The 23,014-nt window shown below is 45.9% G+C and overlaps 1 protein-coding gene across 1 annotated transcript in view; it reads left to right on the top strand.

Annotated features, from left to right (window-relative positions):
• The first annotated feature begins 369 nt into the window (after positions 1 to 369).
• FGF12 (fibroblast growth factor 12) overlaps positions 370 to 23,014 on the top strand; it is a 111,285-nt gene continuing 88,640 nt past the window's right edge. Inside the window, exons 1-2 of the mRNA XM_026070886.1 lie at positions 370 to 608; positions 22,413 to 22,523. Coding sequence (XP_025926671.1) covers positions 410 to 608; positions 22,413 to 22,523 — 310 coding nt within the window. The 5' untranslated portion in view covers positions 370 to 409. The remainder of the gene's footprint in view (positions 609 to 22,412; positions 22,524 to 23,014) is intronic.

Below are 23,014 nucleotides of genomic sequence, written 5' to 3'. Positions count from 1 at the left end.
CCGCGCCCCCCCTTGGACACAGCTGCGGCCGGCGGACCTTTGCAAGCGGGGCAGCCGCCTCCCGGATTTACAAGGCGCGGGGGGCGCTCCCGGCCCGGCCTCGGCTCTGGCACAAACCCGCCCGCGCCGGGATTTGCAGCCGCGCTGCGGGGCGCTCCCCGGGGACAGACACATGGGCAGCGGGGTCCGGCGGCCGGCCATGGTTGTTAGCCTCGGCGCCCTGCTCCGCCTGGCCGGCTGAGCCCTCCCCGGCGCCGGGACTCGGGGCTGCAGCGTGTTAATCGGGGCGTCCCCGTCGCCGTCCCCCCGGGGCGCGGGGCGCAGCGGCGGCTCGGCCCCAGCGCGCCCGGCCCGGCCCGCCGGCGCCCCCCGGAGCGGCGCGGGGGGCGCGGGGGGCCCATGAGCGGCGATGGCAGCGGCTATCGCCAGCTCGTTGATCCGGCAGAAGCGGCAGGCGAGGGAGTCCAACAGCGACCGGGTGTCCGCCTCCAAGCGCCGCTCCAGCCCCAGCAAGGACGGGCGCTCCCTCTGCGAGAGGCACGTCCTGGGGGTCTTCAGCAAAGTGCGCTTCTGCAGCGGCAGGAAAAGGCCGGTGAGGAGGAGACCGGGTGAGTACCGCGGGCCGGGGGGAGCCGCTCCGCGGGAGGGGCCCGGCCCGCCGCCGCTGCGGAGCCGGGCGGTTGCGCCGCGGCGCCCGCCTGCCCCGGGGCTTGGCCCGCTCGGATGCCTCCTGCCGTCCGGGGAAAGGGCTGCTCCGCACTTAACTTTTGCCTGGGTCCTGGCCGGCTCTCCTCGCTCAGGCTCGCCGGATCGATGGGCACCGACGTGCGGCCAGCATCCCCTCAGCCGCCGCCGGGAAGCGCGAGGAGATTGGGTCGCCAGGCAAGAGAGACGCCGGAGAGACCCAGCGGCTTAATCCGTGCTAGCTTAACCCAGAATCGTATTTTTCCACCTCCCTGTAGATACTCTCGAGCTTTTAAATAGTCTGCTCTTATTTTCTGCGTAGTGACAAGGAAATCGATAAGCTGAGGATCAGTTAGAATTGTGGCCATTTGATAACTAGATCCATCAAGTGCTACTTCTTGAGCAGAGTTGTACAGGGAATCTTGTTACCTTAGAAAGCTTCAAAGGTGGTAGCTGCGTGACTGTTGCACTTGATATTTAGCTTGCAAGAATCTAAAAAATGCATTTTGGGGCAGTCTTTTTTTCCCTTCATTTTTTCCTTTTTTTTTTTTTTGTGTGTGTGTGTGTGCTCAGACTTTGTTTCTTGTGGAAAACTTCAGCCTTGCAATACGTGTTGCTTGCATTGCCACAATGAAGTCCCACCAGCCACAGCTTAAATTCCGAGTGGTGCTTTGTGCTCTCGGCTCTCCTTGGTGGGCATGAGAACTCAGTACCTAGCCCCAATAGGCCCTCCATGATTTTTTTAATGGAACTATTATTTACTTCTTCCTTTTTTCTTTTTTTCCTCATTGCTATAAATCACCACTAAAGTTAAAAAAAAAGGAGGGGGCAACAAACAATGAGTTGAGAAGCTGCTATGAACAGGTATTTTTCTCAGGTATCTGTTGGTATCATATTTTAAAAAAAAAGGATACTCCATTCACTCAGTTCTTAGGGATGTGCTATCAATCTTTTTCTTGCCTGTGTAATCCTCCCATGTTTCCCACATATATTAATGTATTGCTTGTTGATTAATCTTTTCATGAAGCCTCTTCTCCACATCTGAAATCTGTCAGTCACGACTGCAGCAAGGTGTCAGAGCTAGCTGGGTACTCTAACAGGCAGCTGCTTTTCTGGTCTGTAAGTTGAGGTATTTGACCTGTACTCAAGTGAGGAACAAAAAGAGATAGGGGGAAATTCTCTTATCACAGAAGACCACTTACTGTTGTCAACAAAAGGGAAAGAATAATTAATCYGTTGTATTGCTGTCAGCATCCCTGATTCACAGACTGTGGGGCAGGGACTATATTTAGCTAGCAAAATGCTTCAAGATCTGGAAAGCACGGGTTAGGCTGTGAAAACCAAACTCTTTAACTGTCTGTCTTAAGGCAGTTACCAAAAGAGGATGCAAATTTGTGGCAGCTTGCTGGGCCACCCCCTGCATTAGTTACCCTGTGAGCCCAGAACCAAAAGATGGTTCTTGCCCTGAAAGCATGGTTGTTTTGTCTCAGGAATTACTCTTTGTAGGGTCCAGAGCGGGATCTGGGAGTCTCACTGCTTCCTGCAGTCAGACTGATCATGTCCTTTTTCATCCCTCTTTCCTCCTGTCTCCACCTGCTATTAAATGATGTCCCTCAAGCCAAGGATTTAAAGGAGTGTGAAGTCTAAACTTGTTGCCTAGATTTTAAGATGCTTCATCACATTAAAGTCTGAGTGAATTTTACAGCAGAGTGTGGGTGGTGAGTTTTTTTATTGTTCCTAGCTGCACAGGTCCGATTCTGATTCCTTTGGACTCACTGAAAGCCTGCGAAGAATTGCTCAATTCTAAGAATTGCCTCAACTTGCCTAGACTTTCATGCTAAGGAAGGTGTTCAGTAAGTTACAGACCAAAGTGATTTAAGGAAGTCTTTTTATTGACCTAAAAGAAGGATTAATGCCCATGTAAAAATAGAGCTGTCAATCACTTGTAACCTGTACTGTATTCATTTTACAATATTATAGAAGTAGAGGAGTTGTTTTTAAAAAAATGTTGAGTGTCCTTTCCTAGGCTGTGGACTGTGCCTGCTTTAATTCCCTATATAAATCTTTAAATAGAGAATTGTTTCACTGGCACATCATATTCCTGGAATAAGGTGTGCTGTTCAGAAGGCAGCGTGCCACTCGGTTTGCTGCTACTCAGTTTGTTTATTCAGGGAGTATATTGTGGCCAGATAACTTATTCATTGCAGAGTCGCTCTTGTGCATAGAATATGATATGCAAATGAATTGAAACTGGTTTAAAGAAATGTGCATACATTGTGCAGTGATCCACAACCTCAGTGATTATGTTGACTTAATGATATGCTGGCTCAGTAGTTTGTAAGTCAGTGAAAGGAATGTGAGAAACATCCATGTTCGAAAGAGGTAGAATCCCATTTGGAAATGGTACATTGCCAAGGCAACTATCTTTACCTTTTTAAACGTGACCTTGTTTTATGGCTATAGGGAATAACTGTCAAAATACTTAGCGTTCACAGAGTGATTTTCATCTGCAGCACTCAACAAGCTTTACCAAATGGAGAAAATTCTCCCCATTTTACAGATGGTGAAACCAAGGCATAGACCAGTTACCTGACACAGAGACCTAATTCCTGATGCTTGTTCCAGTGCATTACGCTTTGGGCCACCCTGCTGCAAGTGAGATTGCAATGCTGCAATGGTGGAGTTGTAACAACTGGCACCATTGCAGAAATGTAACTCTGATGGTGCTATGTTTCCTTTGTTCTTTGCTTTTGCTTTGAAGCTATTTTTTTTTTAAGCAATCGTGTGAGCTTATGTCAATTAAGTAGTTTTTAATATGTGACGCAAACATTGCTGTAACTAAAATCTTTAGTAAAGATGTGTGTTAGCAGAGTTATATTTTGCACTGGTTGACACCTTGTGCTCCGCCTCACAGCTTGTGCAAAGCGAGAGTGAAATGCTCCCGCTTACGAGTGTGAATGGAGAGTTCTCATCTGGTAGAAATTCACACTCACTTGGCAGTGGGCATGAGTAATTGCAGGTTGTAGAGAGCTATGGGGAACCAGGTCCATGCAGGGACATCTTGTATAATCAAAGCTGTCAGTGCCTAGGGAAAGCAGACTGCAGAAACATCTCGTTTCTCAGTTGCAGTAAGCACCATGTTGTAAAACCGGCACTTGTTTCGTCTGGCTTTTCAATGGGCAAAGGCAGCACTCTCGTGCACTCACTGTCTCCACTTTTTATGTTATTTATATCTCTTGTATGTGTTTAGCTCTTAGATATGAAATGGCAGCTTAAGATAGGCCAAATAAGCATGCTGTGTTATGCACCAAGCTGAAAATTTGGAAACCTGGGCTTAATCCTGTTACCGTGAATTAATACAGGCCATTGGCAGCGATTGTGCAGGCGCCAAGCAAACTATGTGCATGTAGAACAGCACCTGCACAACTGTATAAAGTGCAGCTAAAAAACAGATCGTAAATTTTGCTCTGACCATAGTAACTTGATAGAGAATTCAGAAGAAATTGCTGTATGGCATGGTTTTGTGGTGCAGGTTCAAGAGATGGGTCTTTGTGTAATCAGAGAATGGTAGATCCAAGAGGTGAATGCAGAAGACTAGACCAAGCAGCTCTTTCTACATCTGCTCTGTCAACAAACGGTTGAACCAAACAGTGGCCCCCCCCCCCCTTTGTGGCTGAATTAAAGCGTCGAGTCCCCTCCTGGTCAGGCAGTTCCCCGTCACAGCTGTTCTGTGATTCTGCTGCAGGAGGCTCTGGGCTGGTGGGCCCAGCTTGCCTGTGAAGGCTGTGACTGTTGCCTCGCCTGCCGCCTCCTCAGTCAGAGCCCATCCTGGAGAGCTGGGGGGGTTAGGCCCAGGGAGGGCCACAACGTCGCCTGCCGCAGGCTCGGCAGGGCCCTGAGGTGTGGCATGACTAAGCTGATGTGTTTTGGGAGCCTTGCATACAAGTGGAAACAGGATGGAGTATCAGGCACAGCATCGATGGGAGTTCATGGGAATATTTTCTGAGCGAGCGCCAGTGGAGGGGTGTCATTATTCGGGGAAATCATAATTGAGTTTAGTCAGCCTTTGGACAGACCGTGCCAGGTGTTGTGTAGCATCGTCTCCAGCCCTGCAGATGTTGTATCCGTAGGTTGGTTTCCAGCTCAGAATGCTGAGCTCATAGCCTCCAAAGAGGGATTTTACCCCAGGAAAATCAAAACTATTCTGTTTGTTTTTTTTTTTTTCTTTTTCTGTCTGATATGTATTTTGCATTCCTCCAGAGAGAGAATGCTTTTCCTTAAGGACATCTAAAGGTTTCTCCCAAAGTGAAGGAAATGGCTCACAGGTAGACAGAAAGCAGTAACTTAAAACATGTTTTCCCTTTGCGGTATTTTTTGTTTTAAATAATAGATGGAGATTTGGAATTTAAAATATACATAAGTAGATATTTATGCAGCAGTTTAAGTAAAATGTAAGAGTGAGTTTAGTTGAAGGACATGGAAGGACTTCGTTCATTCAGAGATTCCTTTAAAACATCATCTCCGTAAGCTGTTAAATTCCCTGAGTTATATCCTGAAGTCCTTTCTGACTTCATACAGTGAAAATGATGATTGAAGCTCATGGAAAAAAAGCCTTTTTAGTTCTGCATGCTGATTGTTAAATTTGGCATAGTCCTTCCATGTTTTTTACAGAGCCATTTATCTCAGAACAGTTGTAATATCTGCCCAGGCTGTGAAATTTGGCCCATCCATTGCTATAGCGTCCGAATGCTGGCTACGTTACCTCAGTGCTTAGCTGCTGTCTGCAGTATTATTTAGAGCGGATACCAGCACTTTTCCGTAATGTGTGAATGCGTGTCTACGCGTGCATAGAGCCAAGGGTGGTCCATCAGATGCTTCTGCCTTGCTCCTCTGCAGAATTTGGTACTGTCCCCCATAAGCCGCTGCTGTCCTGGTGTGAGGAGTGGCTGGGGTGTATAGAAATGCCTGGAAATACTCATCCTGGCATTGCCTTGCTGACAAGGGCTTTTAGAAGAACTGGCTGAGGTGAACACTTGTATGCCATGTGACTGGCCAAACACGAGCCTAACTGATGTTGGTAAGGAAGGGTCATAGCTTTGAGGGATGTGTGTCCTCCTTGCTTGGGGCCGTCTGTAGTTGGTGCGGTCAGCCTGTGCTGTAAGGTCCTTCTGGATCTGCAGGTGCTAGTGAATGCTGAAATAATCAAGAGGGGGAGAAAAAGGCTCCCTTCTGCTCGTGACAGCTCGGCAAATCGGTTCCATTTTATCAAATGGAGAGCCGGGGGTGGTGTTCCCCATGTTCATGACTTGCAGATGTGGTGATTGTCACTCTGTGTGTCGGTGCTTGGTTACTATGGGGAGGTCAGATAGCAACCCAGAGCTTTCAGACTTGAAAATCTGGAGAAGGAACTGCAGGTTCTCAGGTTACTCCAGCGCATAGAAAACTCAGCAGCCGACCCGCTTTGCAACACAGGTTGCAGGTGAGCACGTCAGTCAGTAAGCCACCTTGTRCTAGGTCTGGACTGAATATGTCTGATGCCAAGAAAATCCATGGAAGTCATCCAAGCTACTAAAGGGATGGATGWCTTCTCTCCCCATGGCCTCAGGGGTAGTTGTGCTTGTGGGAGCGATGAAAATTGTTGTCCAGTAGGGGAGGTTCACCATTAGAGCTGTACGAATGACTGATTCTTCAGTCACTGGTCGAAAGGAAAACTTGGGGGAAAAGCGATTACTGAGCGATTATTTTCCTTCCCCAGAAAATAAAAGATCAAAATAAATTAGTTTATCATTGACTGAAATAATTGCTTTTAAAAAAAAAAAGGTTTGGTTTCATTTGGAGGATTTTTATATGTGCATTTTTTTGTAACTTTTAGGTATACTTTAAAATGAAATGTTGTTTTGAAGTAAAAAATCAAAGGCTTGGGTTCCAAAAATACCAAAAGGAAGACAAGATTTTCTTCTTCCTTCCATCCTTTCTTCCATTCTTCCTTCCCTYCTTCCTTCCTTCCTTGCTTTGCTGAATTCAGCATGAATATAGACTAATTTCAGTAGACCAGATACTATATTTTTTTAGCAGATATCTGCTACAAAAAAAATCAACAACTTGACTCAGGCAGAGTAGAGAGCAGAGCTGCCACAAGAACTGAATAGATTGTAAGCATCTCACTCCTCTGAGAGACAAATATGATAATGAGTCTCACTATGTTGAGTAGCAAGTGCAAACTCACTTGGGCTTATCTTCCTTCCTGCTTTCCCCTCCAAAAATGTGCACCCCATGAACTGCCAGATAACACTGTGGTCAGTTAGGCTTTTGTTTCATGCCTCTGACCAGTTATGTGAACATTAGTTCTGAGAGTTTTCTACTTCTGCACAGTAGAAGCCAAGCTGGGATTTACCTTTATTATTAAAGTCAAAACAATTATTAAAATGAGAAAAAATGCAAGAGATTGATATCCCTTTCATGCTTGCGAATTCCATGGTTTGGCAGGAGAAGGCAACCAAAAGTGTAAAAGAGCCTCTCCAAAGAACTAACTTTTAAATACACATATATTTTCAGGTACTCCGTGTTCTGTTGCCTGAACAGCAGCACATTTTCAGTTGCTCCAGTCCTATGGTAACATCTTTGCCACAGTTGCATTATTATTGTACYTTAATCTGGGAAGTGTCTTGTGAAATGTCTAGTACCAAAACCATCCATTCTGTACCTGGGCTGCACACATTGCAGTCTGTCAGGAAATTGTATCTTTATACTCTCTTCTCCAGTTAATACATGGTTCATCTCTATTCCCTAACTAACAAAGTATTTTTCATATTAATCCATTATCCTTTCTGAGTATAAAGCAAACTACTCATCTACTGTCTTATTCTTAGCCTGTTCTGACAGACAGCAGAATTCTGAAATAACTTGGCCTTTCTGGAGGCCTCTTTTACTTTGCAACACTTAAAAGCTGTAGTATGGCCATCAACACACTTTTGTGCCCCTTACCCTGCCAGGAAAACTAGCAGGACTTCCTGGAATAAACTGATTTTTGAGGGGGATCTGTGGACTGGTGGGAGTGAGTATGAACACTGAGCTTTTGCAGCATAGTAGCAGGTCTGTAGAGCTACTGTTTCCTGACAGTATGGTCCCTGAAAATAGCAGCTAGGACACATCTTTAAAATGGTAAAGCAGAAGGCAGCTTTCTAGAGAAAGCTGCAGAAAAGGACTATAGTATTCAGTTTGCAGGCAGACTACTCTGGCTTTTCCCAGCCTCCATACTGCAGCATATACAAATATCTGCCTATTTGTTCGGAGTACTGAACTGGGGCTCTCTGATACCGTAATGAAGCTGACTTGGCTGCTGAGAAAATTAAGCTAGATGTGCCCTGAAATCAGCCAGACACCTTTGCCGCCTTGCAGCCGCTCCAGGATGTTCTGGTTAAAGGTGACAAGTGACAGAGACATGGGCTACGAGGCTGGGCTGCCTGCACAGGGCAGCGACCCCAGATAGCCCTTCCTGTCCCCAGGCTCCACGGGATGCCCCACCGCGTGGCACCTTGCACCAGGGCTGGGGAAGGCTGGGTCCCCGCAGCTGCTCTAGTCTTTGGAGCTCTCTGTCCTTTMCCCTTGGAGCAGGCTGGGTGGAAAGAGTGAGGAAAGGGTTAATGCTGAAACTGGCCCTAGGCACTGCGTGGGGCTTGCTCAGCTCTGTTCCTGCGTCTGCTGGGCGGCTGTGGGTTTGCCCCTTTCCCCAGTGCCACGTGGGGCAGTTGCATTGCTGTCCCTGAGATCGCTCTAAGGAGATGCCAGGAGAGRTTATGCTACTCCTGGCAGAGCTGTAATTCTGGAGGGCTGTTCAGCTCTTATTCAGACCCTAGACTGGGTCGGGTCGGGGGAGGCAGGAATTTCCCTCGCTTCTCTGCAGCTCGTGCATGTATTGTACCTGAACTTGTGCGTGGGAGAAAGGGGGGATTTAGTCCAAGGGATGCCCCCCTCAGAGTCTGCCTGGCACTGCTGCCCCTTCAGCATTGATGAGCACTCAGGGGAACTGTATTTTGAGCGGGCCTTGGCGTCGTCATGTTCCCAGAGAGATCTGCTCCGTTGAGGATCTCTGGTGCTTCTCTGCCCAGAAGGTGGGCAGCCACGGCGAAAGGAAGGGGCGGCTACGCTGCCACCAGCCTGCATTCCCCAGCCTGCTTCCCAGGGGCGTTTTGGTGTGATAGGTCTTGTCTGGAGTGTGTGGCCAAATTGATAGGTGTCGAAAGGGGGGATGTGAAATGGCTGGTTGTCTCCAGTGGCGGTGAGCTGGATTTGAGGATGAAGATCCAGAGCTGGATACAGCCATTATGGTGATGGAGAGCGCAGAGCTTCTCCCCCGTTTCATAACAGCATGCGTGGACCTTGCTGTGCAGAGCTGAAGYGGGGGGTCTCCCCCCTTGGCACTCCTTTCTCACCGTCCCTCCAGCGTGTGTTGCATCCCTGCAGTCCCGTATTCTTTGCAGCAGTCTGCCCTGTTAAGGGGAGGTAATGGCCACATGTTATGAACTGGCAAAATATCCACTAAGAGGCAATATAATTCTGTTACTAGTCACTCTTTTCCAACTGAGAGCTGATTGTGGTCACGATAAAGAGAAAAAGAAAAACGGTTCCTTTATCAAGAAAGGAAAACTTGAAATATTTAAGCATTTTAGGATGAAATGGAGGAAGAAAAGAGCCAGGTCTTGTGGTTAATAGAACATGTTCACTTAATTTATATTTATCTAGAACAGCATAGTTTGCAGTCCCCTCCCCTTGCAGGCTGCACGGATAGTTTCTTTGCTTAGCAGTTGCCCCCTGTATTGCTAAAACTGCCAAATAAATACATTTCTTTCACCTCCCAAAGCAAAACTGTTTGCAAAAGGTCAAGTAATATAGGATTGCTGCAAGTGAAGCCAGGCTGCAAACAGCCAGTCACATCTTCCAGAAAATTGAAGAACAGGGAGAAATTAGCAAAAAGACACAGCAGTCCTTGGCGTCCAGGGGCCGGCTGGGGGTTGGGGAGTGCATACCGGTTGCTGGACAYGGCTCTCCGGGGACTCGGGGGCCGCCGGGCTGCAGGAGATCCGGGGAGCACGTACTGGCAGGCGAGGGCRTTGGACCAGCCACCCAGTCCTGTGTCGGTCCTTTCCCTGGCACAGGGCCTGTAACAGGATCTGGGTCTTTATCGCTGGCTTTGAACGCTTTCCGTTTCAATTATCGATCTGCAGACATTCAGGCATGCATCCTTTGGTGACCCACATCGTGTTCTGGTGGAGATTTTCTGTGACAGTGGCTAAAAGGGCTGGCAGAGCTTGTGATATAACTACCAGTACTCTGCTGGCTTTTTATGGTTTGGTTTTATGCTTTTCAGTACAGGCTCTGCCTGCTGGCTAACACACAGCATAATTATTTAAAAAATTATAAGCATTTGTTTTGGCTTTTATTTAATTTCTTTCTGTGCCACTTCTACCTTCTCTGTTTCTTTAAACATTTATTCTGTTATATCTGTTTCTTTCTGATTCTTCAAAAATACCGCTTTGCTTTCCATAAAATAAATTTTAGGTTTTATAGCTAGGGACAAATACCAGTTTCGGACTGATTAGAAAGCTACCAGATGACATTTGAGAGCTCCTTAGATCTGAGCCCTCATGCAGTGAATGTCTCACGGGCAGCTAGAGAAGGAGAAGCTGTGTTCAGAGACCTGCTGGAGATGTAGATATTCCTTTTTTTTCCCTCCATCTGGCCTGTGTCATCCTGAGCTCAGACTTCCCAGTGAGGGACCTCTAGGTTTACAGCTCTCTCCTGAGATGGCATGGGGCAGAGGACCGGCGGGGCAGCCGGTGAACCTGCCTGTGTCAGCGGAGTCCCTCAGACTGCCTGACATCAGAAAAAGTGTTTCTAGTGAGATATTAACCACAAAACAAGAGCATCGGGAGTGGCTGTCCCTATTTAAAATGTAACTTTAGATCTAGCGAAGCAGGTCGCAGCTTTCTCAACACTGCGAGTGTTTTCTTTAGGTTGAAGAAATCTGACTCAAGATGGAAAATTTAAACCATTCTGCAGGTAAAATCATTGTATTTTCACAAAGTAGAAGGAAACAAAAAAGAATTTGAATCAAATGCCTTCAGTTTTAGCATGAAGATCTTGCTTTTTAAAGGGCAAAGGTGTTTCAAACCAGAGAGAAACAAGCTGCTCATCTTCTTTAAGCATTTGGGTGTTGTGGAAGATCTGTTGAAATTTAATAACATCACAATTTTTAGTATCTTCTCTCAGAGCATTTTGAGTCAAAAAAAAGCCTACCAGATGCTATAGGAGGGTTTAAGGCGTGTTAGTGCAGTGAGCAAAAAAATTGTTAAAATGCAACCCCACTGGTTCTAGCTTTAATTTTTCCTTTTTTTTTTTTTTTTCCCCGTTAGAAAAAGAAGTCAAACACCTCTCATCCCTTTGGAAAAATGCCAAGGGAGCTCATGAGGAATATGTCGCAAAAGAAGTCATTATTGCCCACTGTTATTCAGTGCTTGCAGAACAACACCAGAGCCCGAATTTTGCCCTGCATTGCCATGCAGTGATTGGATTCTTACACAGGGATGTTAGGTGGGCTCACGTTGGTAGGACCAGGTACCCTGCCTGGGACTGAGAGCATCTTAAGTGATTCGTTTCTGCTCAGTGCTTGTTAATAGCATGTTCTGTCCATTTTCTATTTTAATGAATTTACCTTTCCGAGAGCGCGGAGCAGAGTGAAAGAATGATGTAGTCATTTCTGTAGTATTGTGTTGGTTGCATGAGGGACATCTCGGTGCTTCTGCAGTATTTCAGGCCTGCAGGATTGATGGAGGAAGCAGAGAGATTTAGTGTCTGAGAATAGCACAAATCACAGTGCAGTGACAGGCCTGAACAGCAGGGATGGCTTCTGCACTGTTCACTTCAGGATTGTGTGTGATTTGGTGGCCTGTGTGGGGCACTTCAAGGTGAGGGGAGCAGGGGGATTGTGCCATGGAGCCCTTCAACAGACTTGGGGTGCAGACGTGATAATGTCACCAGGTCATGGACTCCTGGAATTACAAGGCTGAAGGGAYCCCCGACGTCGACTAGTGCAACCATACCCCTGCGCTGAAACCTGATGTGCACCCCCCGACATGTTTCTTTAACATGTTCTTTACACCCTCCTATGGAACAGATTCCAGGCCATTCCCTGGTAGCCTTGGTAGAAAGAATTTCCTAGCATCCAACCTAGATTTTCTTTGCAGGAAATCAAGAAGAAATCAGCTTAATTCACAGTGAAGGAGTTTTAGGTTGCATATTGGAGAAAGCAAAGCAAAACTTAACCTTTTAATTCTACAAGTGGCAAAAAGTTACAAGTGTTAAATGTTGGTTCAGTGCTTGGCAGAAGGGTGTCCTGATCCTGGGCTCTCAGCACTGCTGYGGCAACACCACCAATTTTTCTCCCGATGTTTTTTTCCCTTTGTGGTGAGTGGTGTGGGTGCCCCGCTCGTGAGCCAGGGGAGCCTTGGGGCAGAGAGCACAGACAGCTCTGAAACGTCACCGGGGACCGATGCGGGCCAGCGAGACGCCTCTGTGAAGAGGCGCGCACATGGTTAGTTTGTGGAGTCACATTTGTACCCGAATGAAATACACTCTGTGATTGTGGGCTCACACACAATATTTATGCTATGCTCTGTTTCGGTCTTGGTGAATATGCTGTAATTTTGGCTAATTACACAATATGTCAGGAATAATTGCAGGGAGTTCCTCAAAATAAATAATACATCTCGCTTGCTTTGCTCTCCATACTTACGAGCGTGCCTCAACTTTCGGTAGCCGAGGCATTGACTCTGCTAGAAAATGACAGCTTAGGAGCATTAGCTACAATTTCTCTTCCATTAATCTTTTATTCCAGATACCAGTTCTCATTTTTTCCCCTCCCTTTAACTAAAAAGGGCTCACACTGTATAAATTCTGGAATAGCCCTACGTCTTTCCTTCATGCTTTCAGTTTCTATCAGGCTTTGCTTTTCTCCTCATCAGCAATGGAGTCAATACATGTATAGAGCATTGCTCTTCAAAGGGAAACATTTTGAAAGTTTGATGACTGGTGAAACATGCTGGATCAGCAGAGCAACCCAAAACATGTCCTGGGGGTGGGAAAAACAAAGCCAGAAGTGTAACTGTGTGAAGAAYTGATTTTTCAGTTCACTGGTCAAATAAAAGAAGTGTGTGGAGAGGAGGGGATTCGGGTCCTATGAAATACTTCATTCAATTTGAAATGAAACTTTGGGTTTCACTTCCAGCTATTTTAAAATCCTAACTTTTTTCATTAAAATTCCAAAGCAAACATCATTTCAAAGGAAAAAAATGAAAACATTTACCTCTTTAAGATCTCCTTTTTTCCCTAGTTAATGAGATGGAGTTTGCGTATAGCTTCAGCTGATCTTACTCTGGATTTTTGGACCGAGATAATACTTAGTTGGACAGTTCTACCCAGTAGTAATCAGCAATTTCCATACCAAGATACCTGATGGCAGAGTTAGGACATCAATCTTCTTCTTGCCATGCCGTTGCTTTCCTCTGTGGTTGTTCTTAGAGACCTCTTTCTGCCCTGCAGTGCCATCCTTTGCTTGTGTGCAGAGATTGCTCAGAATGGGTAGCTCGTGTGTGATGTACATTAGTTTGGTATTTGCCTTCTAGGAAAATTCATCCAAGACTTTGGACCTTTCTTTTTCTTGAGCCCTGGACCTTATGTGGCCATTGTATAGGGTCAGGAACTTGGAGAGCTAGTGAGGTACAGAGTGACTTCTCCCTAAGTCATAACATCCATAGACACTACAAGTGGGAAATAAACTTCCCTGGAGGGACTCATTTTTGTAAGAGCAAAGCATGTGTAGTGCAAAGCTTTGTACATGTCTGTTTCTTGGTAGAAGGGTGCAGGGAGGCAGCCGTGCACTGTGCTGGAGRGCTTATTACTATTCCTCCTTGCAGGCACCAGCACAGGAAAGGAAATCACTTCTCTGCATGCTCTTTTTGCCTACAGGTTGCCATTCTGCTCTTGTGACTCACTGACAGTGACAGGAGGAGATGCCTTTGATGGGTGCTGTCATCATCCTGAGTCCATCATCCCTCTGACTTAGGGAAACAGCATTTTTGGAAGCATGTCCCTCAGATGCAGAGTCCATCCCTGTCAGCGCAGCTTGTTATTTCATGTAATGCATCCTGGAAACACCAGTTATCTCTGTAGTTATTTGGCCTGTGTGGAGATTCTCGCTTGAGATGAGTAAATACATGAGCGTGCCGTGCAGCCCTATTATCCCAGAATCTTTTTCTTCTCAGAATAAATTCACTGTAATTGGAGGGTAACTCTAACCCTGTAATCACTGTGAACTGGAGCTGGGCATGCCCTTCGTTCTGCAACACCAAGAGGAAAGCTGAAATCATCTGTTTGATGCCTCTAGAGTCACAGACCTCGGGAAATGATTTCTCAGCGACAGTCAGTCAGTCTGTTTACATCTCTCCATCCTACCTACAGGCTGGGTGGCGTGCCCATGCGTTAAGGTGAATGTCTGTATCTAAACAGAAGGGATCTGTGGCAGCTTTGCAAGGTGGGGCTGGACAGACTGCTTTGCTACAGAGCCTCTCCTGATGCTTGTACAGCAGTCTTTTCCTCACCATGAAGTGCTCTCTGGTTGCGCTGGGTCAGGCAGCCAAGAGTGGTCCTACCTGCTCAGCAGCTGTGCCCATGCAGGCTGACACCACATCCAGCAGTCACGGACCACAGGTGCCAGAGCTCTGCTTGGGCAGTCTGAGGAGGAGGCATTCAAATGCATGTGCCCACTAATGCTGCTCGTCTCCCTCAGCTCTGTGGCACACATGTTCATTCGCCCTCTCCCCCCGCCTGTTACTCAGGATGCTACAGGCTGACTTGCCGAGTCCCTCCAGGCCACCTGCTTGTGGGCTTCTACCAGCTCGAGTGCGTCCTTCTACTCAGAACAATTTTGCTGTGTTGGTTAGCCACTGAAGTCTTGGCAAACGTTCTGTGGGGCTGGGAAATGTCCTCCTTGCCTCTACCTGCATGCTTTTCTGTACTTAGTGACTCCTGTGGGAGTTGAAAATGCTCAGCATTTTGCGGCACTGTGCCCTATTTGCAGAGGAAGGATTCCCTACCTGTGCACCCGAGTGACACAGTTTGAGCGTCCTCCAGGATCCCCGTGTGTGGCTCAGGAGGCTTCGACCTGCCTCGTGCATGACTCACTGCTGGTGCAGTCACGGACACCGGTTCACAGCATCTGCTGAATGCTGGCGCTCTGTCATGATCACAGTTGGTGTAGCCAGGACAAGCTGGGCAAGGCACATGGTCCTGGAGAAATACACCCCTCATCTTCAAGGACAGCAGCTCCTGGTGCAGCGGTTGTGAGTTGAGCTGGACTCAATGAATCAGCCTAGTGAGTTGAGCTATTAAACTTATGCCAATAGTGATGCATTTGATTGGAGACAGTCACTTACCACATCTTAAGCCCAAAACACTCTAGAGAACTTAGCAGTTACTGGATGGAAAAAGAACATTTTTCTCCCTCAGCTTTTCATCTTCTCTTTTGCCCTGAGTTCTGTGCTGATGCCTGTCACCATAGTAATCTGCATGAAGCTCACTGATGCATTTTTGTGCCGAGTTAATACAAGCCTTCATTAATACAGTAGTTCTAAACGAGGGATTTTGGTGTCCTTCTCCATCTGCATATGTTTGCAGTATTTAGCTTATCGAGTATTCTGGAACCTGTCCTTTTTAGGGGATGGGAACTGCAGTTTCTGTTGTGGCACTTTAAACGTGGAGTTAATCTAAGTAAATTAGAAGCAGTTTACGCTCTGACTTGAATGCTGGTTTTGGTGTGTTAAGGATTTGAGTGCTGGTTGGGTGAGTCATAAATCAACCTCCCATTATGACAGCTGCAGCCTGAATGGAGGAAAATAAGAATAATGGAATGTGTAAATTCCTGCCTAAAATGTTTAATTGCCATAAACAAATGTTTAAAAACATTTAGGTGAAATACACTCCTGAGATGCATTACAGGTCTCGTGTTTACAGTCACATCCTCAGCAAAACTGTTGCACAGGCACAAAAGATAACATTATTCCCAGCAGTGTTTCAGATCAGCCCTGGAGATGCTTTCTCCTTTTGCCAGACCAGTGTCCTTTGCAGTGCAGCAGGTACCAGGCCGGGCTGTTTCAGGAGCCTGCTTCAGGAATCCCTTGCAACATTGCGGAGCTRCGACCAGGCAGAGACGTTGAGTCAGGGTGTGTTCTACTGCAGAAAAAGAGAGCAAACAAACAGGGAAGTCTCCTGTCAAAACTACGCAGTAGCTACCTTCCTTTTACCTYTTTGCGGGTTGCTGACTGCAAAATGGCTGCTTGCCTTCTGAGCCAGCACAGTCCTTTATTGTTTGACAGCTTATTGCACAGAAAACAGTAGCTCAAGAACTTCAGAGTTTAAGACATAGCCAACACAGAGTACCTCTGGCTACCTCCGGCACCCAACACAGTAACTTCTGGAGTGAATTTTAAAGCAGTTCTGCACCAGCAACCTCAGATAGTGCCTGGCCTGCCAACCAAAGCCTTGCTATGAATTGCAAGAGTCCTTGGAACCAGTGGCTCAAATCCCTGAAAGGTCACTAAGCCCTTCATCTTTTAAGAGATCACTAAAAGCCAGCCCCCCTGAGATCCGTGCCATTAACTCAGTGAGGTCAGATCAAAGTGACTCCTAGGAGTAGGGTCTTGCTGAGTCCCTTTAGATTTCCTGGCTGAAGGCAAAGTGGGACCTAGCTTGCCTCAGCCTTGGCAGTCACGTACTGGTAATGAGAGGCCCTATGTGAACCACAAGAAATGGGGTCTTGGCAGGCTGCCTTCCACGATGGAGTCCCAGCTGGAAGTCAGTGTTGTGCCCTCTTCCTTGGTCCTCCGGAGCTCAGGGTTCATGGAGGACTAGACTGAGCTGCCCTGCAGTGCTTGACAGAGTATGGTGTTCTTTGTGCTGGGGTTTGTTCTGCTACATGTGGCCAGGCCATGTTTGTGCTGCTGCTTTGCTGATGAGAATAAGGAAGACTTAGTGCCCTCAGCGGGTCTTTGCTGCATGCACGGTTGATGTGTGACCTCATAGCTCCTCTCTGCATTAAGGGGAGGTATCCTGCTTGTATGTTTCCTATTTTGCAGGTATGGGGTGAACKCCCTATTCACCTTAAATGGCAAAAATAAAAGAGGTCATTAAAGAGCCAGTGACATTTCTGATAAAAAGCACTTCTTCCAGTGTCTCTGTCGCAGTTCTTATTCTCTTCCCCACCACATGCAGCAAATAGCTTCAGCATTTTGGGAGCGAGGGATGTGACTGTGGGGTAACTGATTTGGATGTGATCCCCAGGCCTCCTATGAACACGTCCCTAGAGATCAAACAAGGTATGTGTGAGCACCTGCACCTATCATGTCCTTCAGGAAGCTCCAGGCACTGAAAAGCTCTGTATAGCTGTACGGTATAGTAACAGAAAGCACAGCAGCCCATGATGGACTGAGATAACTTAAGGCTCAACAGCAGGGCAGCTGAACTGAATAATGTTAGCATCATGTTACCTCTTTAGTAATGACAGGGAGATTAGAGATCAAATCATGACTTGCCTCAGCTGTAATAAAGGCATCAGAAAATTAAGGTGTGTGTGGGGGTAATACAGCTAGAGAATTTGACCTGTAGAARTGGGAACAGGCAAGATACCCTTCAGAGGAAGTGCAGTGAGTAGGTCATGGGATGACTGCTCTGAGAAGGGTCAGCAGCTGAGGGCTGTGCCTTTTCTCTTGGAAAAACCTCAAACTGCCAGATGCTGCAGACCAGGAACAGAGCCATGGCTTAGCTCCTGCTCCCTGTTGTTCTTCACTGCTGTGCACTGTGAGTGGGCCTGTGGGGATGTTTCCTGGTGGTGACCTGCTCCTGGACCTTCTGGGAGCACCAGCTGAAGGAGCACTCAGTGCTGCATCAGAGAAAGCAGAGGATCTGCTGAGCTTCCTCTGCATATCCAGCCCTGAAGAACTGTGTATGAGCAGCTAGAATGTGATCCTTAATGTAAACATCCTAATGAATAATGGTGTTGCTTATAAAATAAGGGCAAAAATATCCCTCTGCATATTGCATAGGAACCCTAATAGCATGTGGTCAGCACTGGGAATATGCATTTTGTGGAAATACTCTTGTGCTTAGTCTTGGGGTCAAGGAAGCTATAACTTGTTCTTTAAATCCATTCTGCAGTAGTTGACTTTGTGTTTAGGAAGCCACTAAATCACTGCAGAAGTCTTGTCCATGTTAGTTCAGGTCCATCACTGCTGGATCAGCTTTCCCTACAGAAAAATAGAAGAGCATACAGAGAATCCTGAGTGGGAGGAATAGGTTTATCCCAAGTGTGTTAAGCAGTACTGCTCCTTTAAAAGCAAGGGAAGCTAAGTCCTTCTCAGTATACAAGAAGGGTGAGGTTAGAGAGAAGGCTTGAGTTTGATCCCTGATGAATTCTGTGAATTACAGAAGGGAAATGCTTATGGCAGGGTTTGTGTTTAGCTGTGCTGGTATATATGTATTTTTTTTCTTTATGRTATGTTTCTTTCTCTCATTGATTATAGCTTGGGGCAGTATCATTGAGGGAACCTTAGATAAATAAAAGTATCAAGGTTTTGTGGTTTCTTTGTTGGCTTGTTCCCCCCCCCCCAGTCTTTACTGGATCACTAGGAATATTACCTGCAAGGAAAGAAGGGCCCCTCTGCCTCTGCCTCTCCCTCTTTTTTTTTTTTTTTTTTTTTTGGCTAAACTGTGAGAAATTCTCAGTTTATTTCATTATTTATCGCCTTTTGTTCTGACTTATCTGGGTGTCCCACCCTCCTTAATTGACCAGCAGACATACTGTTTGTGATATATTTTCTACAAACTGAGGTTTTTCACATCGTTACTGCAGCATAAGGGATAGCAGTCCTGCAGAGGCTGTGATAAAGTTACCGGTCTCTGTAGCTGAAAAGAAGTGATACTAGACTATATGGTCTGATGCAAGTAGGGAGTGTCTTTGAAGTCAAGTGCAGTATTTTTGCCTCTAGGCCAGCACAAAAAATCCTATCTTGTGATTACGTAGTCTCCTCTTCAGGTAGTAACTCTGTGGTGAGCTTTGGGGAGAAAGATGGGTGAATCTGAGTTTCTTGTTTTAAGTGAAGCCTGTTTTTAAACTTTGTAGGCCTCCTGAACACACAGCTGTAGGAATAACAGATGCCAATATCCCACTTTATGTCCAGACAAAAGTGCCTGGGGGGAAGCAGCTCCTCAGGCTGATATAGTCACCGGTGTAGCTGTTTCTATTTAAGCTGGTTCCTTTGCAATCAATGGAGAGATGCAAATAATTTTGGGGCCCTGCTAACCTGGCCTACCTTGCCTGATGAGTTTTGGGATGCAGGGCTAGCCCAGCCCAGGTGTTGAACCTGCGCTGTGGAGAAGTCTGTAGTAGGTGGGACAAATCATGCATTGCCCAGACAACTCCTTAACCATCCTGGGCTGCAGCCAGTATTAAAGGAGAGGACTTTGTGCTCCTTGTGCGCGTCTCTGTGCTGTTTCTGCATTTAGTTCAGGTAACTACCCAAAGGCGTAGCTTGTTACCAGTGCTTTTGCTCTTTCATGTAGAAAGAGACCCAAGGAAGTGCAGAATCTGGGGGCGGCAAAAGCTGTGCATCTCTGAAGTGCCTTCTGACCCGTTGGTTTCTGAAAAAGATTTTGATAGCTGGAGCTGCAGGGCTTCCTCGGCGAGCCCGGGGAGCACAGATGCTCCCGTGGAAAAAGATCTGTGCAGCATGGAGAGACAGGAACACCGCTGCTGTCAAATTGTGTTAAGGCCAGGAGAAATGTGGTGATTTTTGTACATGGCTTAGAGCTCTCGGTTTCACTCCCCTTGAATTTTACTTTGAGTTTGGGAATGAGCCTCAAACTTCAGCAAAACCAGGTCAGATCAGGAAAAAAAGAACAAAGAACCCGCCTGGACACGATCCTGTGCAACGTGCTCTAGGTGACCCTGCTTGAGCAGGGGGGTTGGACTAGATGATCTCCAGAGGTCCCTTCCAACCTCAACCATTCTGTGTGAAGTAAGATAAAATTTCTCCTCCAATCTGTACTGTGGCAGGCATTGACTTGGAAAAGCCCTGGATTATGAAGAAGGCAGTTGTCAAAGCTTGAGTCAAACTTGACCTTGTGTTTGTCAGGTCGGTAACGTGGAGGGACACTGGGGCTTTAGCCTGTGTTTCTCTGCGGTGGCACTTGCAGCCTTCTGGTACCACTGTGTTTTCATCTATATCCCTGATGCAGGGGGACCTCAGGTGATCTTGGGTGGTGTTCTGATAAATTATAAAAATGATAAGATACTACTATTGATGAGAAGATTTGCCCTATATTTTACTCAGTAGTGTATTTACTAAAAATGGGAGAGGGCTCCACATCCTTCCAAAATGATTTGCATCATCATAATATAGTTTAGACCCCACAAAAGAAGGAAAGGGGGTTTCTATTGTGTAGTTAAACATCTTCCTGAGCAAGGAAGAAGGGTCAGGGTCAGTTCTTGTCTCCACCTGAGGGGTTTTAAGGGAAGATCTTTCCCCTTCCCTAGCACTGGGAAGGCTTCAGGCTGCAGGAGCGTGTTCTAAGTCTATCCTGCTGAGAGCTCTTCCATTTTGTGTAAAGTACTTTCACATTAAAATTTAATCAGAGAATAAAAATGAGACTGAGACTCATTCAGGGATTCAAACACAGATCTCTCATATAAGTAAGTGCCTGTAAGTAAGTGCCTTTACTATTGTGGTTTTAGATAAAAGACAGAAAGTGGGCAGGAGCAAGGAAGGTGGTGCAGTCATCTGTGCCTGAAAATACAGCTTTTCCTTCCCTTTTGCTTCTACATGGTTGTTAGAAAAGCAAGTTAATTAAAGCATCTGCATCCAACAAAATAGACCTTTAGTAAGAAGAAAGCAAAGCATTTTGTTTAATCTAAGTCTCATTTTGATATATTTTGGCTCAACTGACATTAGCTCTTAGTAGATGGCTAGTACAACTGTACTTTATTTACTTCCCCTATCCCAGAGTTGAGTCACATAGGGACAAGCCCTTTCTGCAGTGTACAACATTTTGGTTGCTATGAAATCACTTTTTTAAGACAGCATAGAAACTGATACTGATTTATTCAGTGGCAAGCGTATGCTTTTGCAGATGCAAARTAGTGCCTGATTCTCCCCAGGTTGATGGAGGGGCTGCCAAAGCTAAAAAAAAAAATCCTCTGCACCTGCAGCCTGTCTGCGTCTAGTGTCCCTACTTGCTGCAAGGGGGATTTGATGGCTGAGAAACGCAGGCTGAGTGGCTGCGTAGTGCCGTCCTCGAACGGAAGTTGTACAGTTTGGGGAGAAATTATTAGGGATGGGGGCTCCTAATGGAAACACTTAACACGCAACGTGACCAGAGTTATATAATGACTATGGCTTATTAAACGGTCTCACTAAATGCAGGAAAGACAGGAGACTGACTAGATTTTGGTATGCTACACTGGATATTTTCCTGTCTGTTGAGCCAGCAGTAACTAGCTTTTATTTATTTACTCTTGGTGGGTGGTCACATAAAACTATAAACCGCTGCCACACACGGAAAATCTACTATGTAATCTAGCTAGTGTGTCTGTCTGTTCATGTATAGCCAGCTGTCTTGCTTCACCGAAGCAATGTCTGTGACAAGTTGTAAGATTCATGTGATAAATTGAACTTTTTCTGAATTTTTGACCACTTAATTTGTGCTTGATCAGTTAGATAGAAGGGAGACTGGCGGTAATGCTGTGGACCCCTGACATGTTAAGTCATCTTGTGGCAAAATTGTTTCTCATGTTTTCCTTTTCCTCCCCAGCAAGGTCATAAAATATTGTGTAGGCAATAGGGGAGCTTCTACTCAGTCCACAACTGACCATCCCGTGATGAACTGGGGCTAGGAAAGGACCCTACTAAAGGCAAAGGGTGATTCCCATCTCCCAGACAGAATGTGGCATGTGTTTTGTCACTGGAAGGGAGCAACATACGGGATCTTAAAACAGAGGTGTTTTAGGGGGCCATAAATGCTTCAGAGGTCATTTTTGGAGGTGTCTTGCATCTGTTCTTTTTAGGATTTTGCTCCCTGAGTCCCACGCAGTTGGACTCATGCAGCCTGATTCAGCACTCGGTTACTTTAGTTTTGCACCACTATAATACCATTGATTTAAATAGATTTTCATTGGCATAAAACTGGAGCTACACAATAGTGAATCAAATATATAGAAACCAAGGTACTTGGCTTCACAGGCAGAATAAGGAACAAGCAAATTCTTTGCAACGTTGCTAACAAATTTTCTTCTAAATGAGCAGCATATCCAGAATGCATAAGTTGTTTAAAGACTTTCAGTTGGTGGGTAACTTTCAATAAAGAGGTGTTCCATAAATCTGTTACTTTATGCTGCACCAACTATGCATTGCATTTTACTCGCTCATCTGATCTCCATTTTATATGCCTGTATGTCTATGTATATATGAATATTTTACAACCACACTTGAAAGGAATTGCAGAAAGCTGTCTTATTGCCCAAGCACTGCTTTATTCACTGAGGGCTTTATGGGGGCCACGCAAATTGGGTCTCTTGCCACTTGGTGCATGTTTGGTATATCTAATAATTATTATTATTTTTGCAGAACCCCAGCTGAAAGGAATTGTGACAAGGTTATTCAGCCAGCAGGAATTCTTCCTGCAGATGCACCCAGATGGTACAATTGATGGGACCAAGGACGAAAACAGCGACTACAGTAAGAAAAATTAGCCTGTTTTGCAACCCAATTACAATCAGATGCATCACCTAGTGGGGCTCACTTATGAAGCTTCATTTTTGAAAAGATCAAATTAGGAAGAAGCCAGCTGTTTTCTGCATATTTTTTCTATCTCTACTTCCCCTTTAAATCTCTCCTGTATAATATCATATGTTTCCTCTCCGATCTTGTTCCCTCCCCCCCAGATTCTGTAACTGCCATCTGGGTGGGGTGGAGAATAAAACCCATGATTTGAATTGCTGCCAGAAGAGAAAGATTATATTTATATGCATGCCACGTGGGTGAAGGATATGGGGAATTCTCTCTCCAAGGAGAAGAGGAGAAAATTGTTTTTTACTGTTTTATCCTGAAAAATTCAACAAGCGTTAGGAATTGCCAGGCTGGAGAAAACCAGCTGTACACTAAAAAAATCTAGTGTTTTATGCCTAATCTGAAGGTTCAGATACTGAATGACCTTTCTCAAATGAGGT

Source organism: Apteryx rowi, unplaced genomic scaffold (assembly GCF_003343035.1).
Source record: "Apteryx rowi isolate R43461 unplaced genomic scaffold, aptRow1 scaffold_32, whole genome shotgun sequence".
Taxonomy (NCBI): domain Eukaryota; kingdom Metazoa; phylum Chordata; class Aves; order Apterygiformes; family Apterygidae; genus Apteryx; species Apteryx rowi.
This window is presented reverse-complemented; position numbering and strand designations above follow the sequence as displayed.